The sequence below is a fragment of the Etheostoma cragini genome, chromosome 14, assembly GCF_013103735.1.
Source record: "Etheostoma cragini isolate CJK2018 chromosome 14, CSU_Ecrag_1.0, whole genome shotgun sequence".
Lineage (NCBI taxonomy): Eukaryota > Metazoa > Chordata > Actinopteri > Perciformes > Percidae > Etheostoma > Etheostoma cragini.
In genome coordinates, this window is record NC_048420.1 from 24054133 (window position 1) to 24060131 (window position 5999).

The 5999-nt window shown below is 45.3% G+C and overlaps 1 protein-coding gene across 1 annotated transcript in view; it reads left to right on the plus strand.

The window, feature by feature from the left end:
- LOC117957214 (ATPase family AAA domain-containing protein 2-like) overlaps window positions 1-5999 on the plus strand; it is a 22821-nt gene continuing 16822 nt past the window's right edge. Inside the window, exons 1-6 of the mRNA XM_034892811.1 lie at window positions 1-82; window positions 1091-1166; window positions 1447-1525; window positions 1920-2069; window positions 3361-3427; window positions 4786-4872. Coding sequence (XP_034748702.1) covers window positions 60-82; window positions 1091-1166; window positions 1447-1525; window positions 1920-2069; window positions 3361-3427; window positions 4786-4872 — 482 coding nt within the window. The 5' untranslated portion in view covers window positions 1-59. The remainder of the gene's footprint in view (window positions 83-1090; window positions 1167-1446; window positions 1526-1919; window positions 2070-3360; window positions 3428-4785; window positions 4873-5999) is intronic.

Sequence of the window (5999 nt, forward strand, 5' to 3'; positions counted from 1 at the left end):
TCGGGCCGAGGAGAAGTACCAGGTCGACCAAACCCACCAGCAGGTATCAGTCCTCCAACATGTTCAACAGCATCAGCTCCAGGTGAGACGTCGTCACAGCATCCCAAACTAGAGACATGTTTTATGGTGTCCCGTCCCGTCGTCTCCATCGTTTGGTGTGAGGTCATAAAACTCAGTCCCAGTCCGTCTGTTTCCCGTCTGGATGTTCAGACAAAAACAAACGTGTTTGATATCATCCTCAGTTTAAGGTCTGTGGGCTGGATCTCACACCTGGCGCAGGTTTCTTTGCTAGTTTAAGACCAGCGCAGTTGTCAGTGTCCCGTCCAGTGCCCACGTTGTTAAAATAGTAAATGCACCTGCACCCTTCTGTGCTCCCATGGGCGTGCTGGTCTTACAGGGAGGTGTGTTCAGGTGCATTCTGGGAGTATTGCTATCTTGAGGCAGCGATAGTGCCGTACCAACAAAAACCTCTTAAGTCAATAACGCAGTATTTCATTGTTACTATAACAGCAAATTAGTATTTGCATGCGCCTAGGCTTGTGCACAGGGACACACACTATTCTTGTTACACACACACACACACACACACACACACACACACAGGGATGCACAATATGCTTGTTACACACACACAAGGACATGCAGAAGCACACACACATGCAAAAATGTACATATAAATATCCTCCATCAGAACAGCCATGCTCCAAGGTCCAAACACACCTGGCTGTCAAAGTGAATGGGAGAGGACCTCTGATTGGTTGATTGGTCTGATCAATGAAGACACTGAGTACAACCCTTTAGTTTTTGGACACGCCCTAAACGCACCTGCGCCAGGCGCCCTCGGTGAAGTTAAATCCTCAACAACCAATGGGTGCCCTCCCTCCAGCACCTAACATGAAGCAGCACCCAGCCAGAGCCTTGTTGTGTTTGTGGTTGCCACGGCGCCGTTAAAGTCGCAGAGTCTCATCCCTTCTGAAGCGGGTCGTCCAACGGGACAAACCAGACCTCCGGGGGCTGGAGACCGTCATCATCCACCTCAGATTGGATCTGAACGGTGAATATTTTTAATATTTCTGTTTTCTCTCTGCAGCGCGTCTAAAGGACGGATCCTGAAGGGGATGGACGACATAAAGGACAAGAGGTTGCTAAGCAACGACAAGGAAGGAGTGAGTCATGTGACAGTAAACTTATCGTCTGACATGGTCTACGTATTTATTAGAGCCCGGACGATATCAGGCATGTCCTCATACATCGGTATCCAAAGAGGTTGTAGTCCGAGTCAAGACCGAGGTCATGACTCTGTTCTCTTCTTATGTTACATCCTCTGACTCCACCGTTGACCCGTGGAGGGAGGACCGTAGATAATCATATAATAATAATAATAATAATAATAACGTCTGGGCTTTAGATACCTTACAGTGTTGTTTATGTTTAATGAAATTTCAGAAGATCTTCGCTAAATCGCAGAGGAGCAGAACTCCGGTGGCGCCGCGGAACGAGCTCAGCGACAGCGAGGATCCAAACGGTTTGTCAGATAAGGATCCTGGTCCAGAGAAGTCGTTCAGCCCGGTCCCACGTGGTCCCACGTGGTCCTACGTGGTCCCACGTGGTCCCATGTGGTCCCACGTGTCTTTGTAGGAATTGTTTTTATTTCAAGGATTAGTGTTGGGACTTTTTTACACATTTGTCTACATTGGACAGTCTGACTCGGCGCTGCTGCTGCTGGCCTTGTGATTACACATTGATGTTGGGATGCTGCCACGCCCACGCCACGCGGGCGGTGTGCAGAGCCCTGAGGCCCGGTGGGTCGCCAGGCTGGCCGTACCCCGGGGGAACCCCGGCGTCTTCATGGCGTGTCCCCCTGAACATCTCCCTTTGTCCCTTTTTCATCTTACACAATCCGTTGTGTCCAGGTGGAGGTGGAGCCGTCGACGAGGAGGACGGCAGGCAGGAAGTGGCAGGAAGCAGGCAGGAAGTGGCCGCAGATGACGACAGCAGCTGCAGCACCAACCAGAACTTTGACGCCAAACTGAGCCGAGCCTCGTCGCTGTACCAGGGACCCGGCAACGGTCAGTTCTGCTAACCCATGGTTACAATATTCATCATCAACACATTTAGGTTAAAGGCTGCTTCAAACAAACAGGCAACGCAGCGTTATTTGTGTATAGCACATCGGCAACAAGGATATTCAAAGAGCAAACCAATAGAGGACAGGGTCTGTGATGTTATTAACCCTCGTCTGGTGTTCGGGGCAAATTGACCCATTTCAAACTTTTACAAGAAGAAAAAAGGTCCAAGTTCCATGTTTTCTACCTGAAATCAGCGTCCTTTCCTTATTTCCTGTGATAAACATGTCTTCCTGACCCAGAACATAATTCTGGATATGACACTTATGTTGTTTCCATAGTGGATTTTTGACATGAATTATAACCTTATGACTAAAAACAAAACAAAAAACCCACTTCCATGTTTAATAGTGTGCTAGTAGAGACTGATGCATTCCCTAAACATAGATGTTATCTCAGCTGGTGGAAAAGGAGATAAAGATAATATTTTCTAATAGATTATGAAGTAAAATCTTTATTTCAGAATTGTTTTTAAAACCCAAATAAGTCCCGGGTCAGTTTGCCCCCGAGGGACACGAGAGGGTCCCGAAGGAGAAGACGACACCGGGGTTCAGCCAAGGACCCCTTAACTGAGACAGAGCAGGGACCCCCTCCTAAATACATAACTACTCTACCTTTTACCTCTCTGAAACTCGCCCCAGAATCAGCCCAGTGGAGCAGCATCAGACTAGAATCTGAGTCTGACGGCGTCAGGCTAGCCGCTCCACGCAGCGCTCCAGGATACTGTAGCAGGAGCTGTTGTCATTGCAACAAAAGACGCTCTTGGCTGCTTTTTGTAATAAAATCCCGCTTGTTTTTTTAACTTCAAAAACACCCTAGTCAACTTTTTCTGGCCAAAAAAAGACGCCAAGTGTGAACATAGCCGTAGCCTATCATGAATATTTTTGTTTTGTCCAACAAAAAGGCTGATTTATATTTGCTGATAAGATTTTGGATTCATGTTAAGGAGGACCCCCCCTCCCGCGCCCCCCCCCCTCCCCCTGCAGAGGCTCTGAAGATCCTTTTGGGGTCCTGGACTGCCTGTTGAAGATCTCTGATTCAAGACACTTGTTAAAGAGAATATAAAACCAGCAAAAATAGAATAAGACAAGTGTGAAATAGTTACAGTTACAGTGCAGTGTAGGAAATGACGAGTTGGGAGGGTCAAAGCTAAAAGTCTTCATCGTTGATTTAAATGTCTGAGAGTCGTAGCGGACCCCGTAGCGCTGATGTTGTTTCCCCTGTTGTCGTTCAGAGTTCCCGAGAGGAACGTTCAGGATCAGCGCCTCCGGACTGAACACCACCCGCAGAGCAGCGTTCAGGTGGGGCTTCTCCGTTCTTTAAACTGGGAAATACATGCGTGTTGGCCAAAAAATTGTCAAATGACACAAAACATGGAGCAACGTTGCCTTTTGCACCACGTAACTGCCACATGTATGATGTGTCCGGGTAATAGCTGGTCCATTTTTTATTTATTAGTGTTTTTGTTGTTGATTTAATTAATGAGACAACGTTGACATCATACCTACAAGTTGTTCCCGGTTGATCAAGTTTAATCTGGTTTAGTTTATTTCTAAACTGTTGCTTTGAAATTAAGAAATGCAGAGTTCCTCTCTTGTCTTAAGTTGGGTTTCTCGCGTGTAAATGTTGTGTAATCAAACACATGTTCAGTGTTTTCCCCGGGTTTGTCAAATACTTAGGGGCACACACTCGGCAGAGGGGTTTAGGGGTCTTTCCTTTGATGTTTTGCAATAACAACAAATTGGGAAATGTGTCCTGATTGTGGAGCGTTACCCAGGATTTCCACCAACTGCAGAACGGCTGCGAATCAGCTCCAGAAGTCATACGTTTTCCATTAAAGCCAATGTGTGTATTTCCACTGACTTCAGCACACGGCAGACGGAAACAACATAAAACATCTGGTTAATTCTCTAAACAAAATACATCGTGATCATATCTTCCCGCCCTACACCTTGAAAACGTCATAATGGGCGGAGACAGGCCTGAAGTCAGCAGGTCGGAGGTTTTCAGTTCGGTTTATAGAAACTACATCCTGTTGTGTCGTGCGGTCACACGGGAATTTGCGAGATCTCGTGACTTTAGCTGTCAGTCACGGCCGCAGCCGTTCTGCAACAAACCCGGACCTGGTGGGTGTTGACGGACGGAGGAGCACGGAGCCGATCCGCATTTGGCGGAAATCCTGAGTTATTGTCACCACATCTGTGTCTGAAACGATAGAGCAGATTAACAATATAAAATACACTCAAAAAGCTTAAAGACAAAAGTCCATCTCCAAGCATTGGATCCGAGAAAAATCTTTTAGTTAATTTTATGCTTATTTTGTCAAAATATTTGGCGCTTTTTTTTTTTCATTTGGCTTTGCTCGGGTGCCGCGCCTCAAACTTATAATTAAAGCCCGAACCATAAAGGATTTTTAGGCCGATACCGATACAAATATTTAGTTATTTAAAAATGTGATATTCCGATAGATCGGCCGATGTATATTGGTCGGGCTCTACTCACGATGGAAAGGAAAACCCTGCATGTGTACTCAGGCAGGAACAGACCAGCGATTTACCGTTTTATTTCCATCCAAACTCACAGCTCCTCCTCCTCCTCCTCCTCCTCCTCCTCCTCCTTTTCCTCCGTCTCCTTGTCTGTTTTTCCTCTCATCCTCCAGGCCCAGTAAGAGTATGTTGTCCATCCAGTCGGACGAGGACAACGACTCCGACGATGACGCGCCGAACGTTGAAAAAGTCTCCGGAAGGTCAGTAGGTAGACGCTGAGGGACGAGGACAAGCTGAACCATCCCTAGACTTGATTGGACGAACGCAGCCGTCCCCGGTCCACGGGACGGACGAGACGCTGCGCTGTAATATGATATAAAGCAGCTTAAAGATCAGAGCTGTTCTCCACCCATGAGATCTGTAGGGCCGTCTCCTCAGAGTCCATTAGTCAACGAATTTCTGGTTTTAGTCTGAGTCGACTAAAATTTCTTTAGTTGACGAGTCATTAAGTCATTTTTTGTGCTTATTCATGCTTAATTACTCATTTCCCAAAAACTCATGAGCACATTTCTGGTGAACACCAGATTTAAAGTGGTGCTTTAGCAGGATTCACTGTGTAGAAACTCAGTTTTCCAGACGTTAATTATACTTATATGTTAATACATTTATATTGTGCTTTTCTAGTCTCAAAGCCACAACTCTGTCGATCAAATCAAGGTCGACGAAATCAATAAATAAATAAATTAGTCGACAAAATCATGTGTAAGTCGACTAAGATTTCTTTAGCTCTGACAAACACAAACTAAAACTAAACTTTCTGAAAAGGAACTCAAACTAAACCAAAATGAAACCCAGAAGTCAAAACTAAAATAAAATCTAATTTTAAATGTGAAACCTCCGTTGTCACGCTGCGTTAGCCGACTTCGTTCTGCACATTACACACACACGGGATGCTGTCTACTGTCCTGTGTAGTGTGGGACAGTCGTCCATTCATGTTGATTTTATTTATTCTAACAATAATAATAACAGTTTTTTATGATGAATTGTTGTTTGAATGTGATGAGTGAAAGTGTGTCTCTGTATTTCACTCTGGTCTCTTGTAAATTCCCCACGTCGGCGAGACGTTCACCTGGTCAAATGAAGGAAAATTAAATGTTAAATTGTTCTTTTAAGATCAAAATATTGAATAAAAGTCTGGAGTGCTCAGAAGTTCAAAAGAGAAAAAAGGTCCAAGCCAATGATCTTACAAAAAAATTGAAAAAGCTTTTATTTAAATGGTTATTTCATATCAAAATCATCTTCTTCAGGGCGAGGAAGGCGGTTTGTGTGAAGTGTGTGTGCTGCTCACACAATGTGTTGCTCCTGATGTTTTGGTTCCCCCCCCCC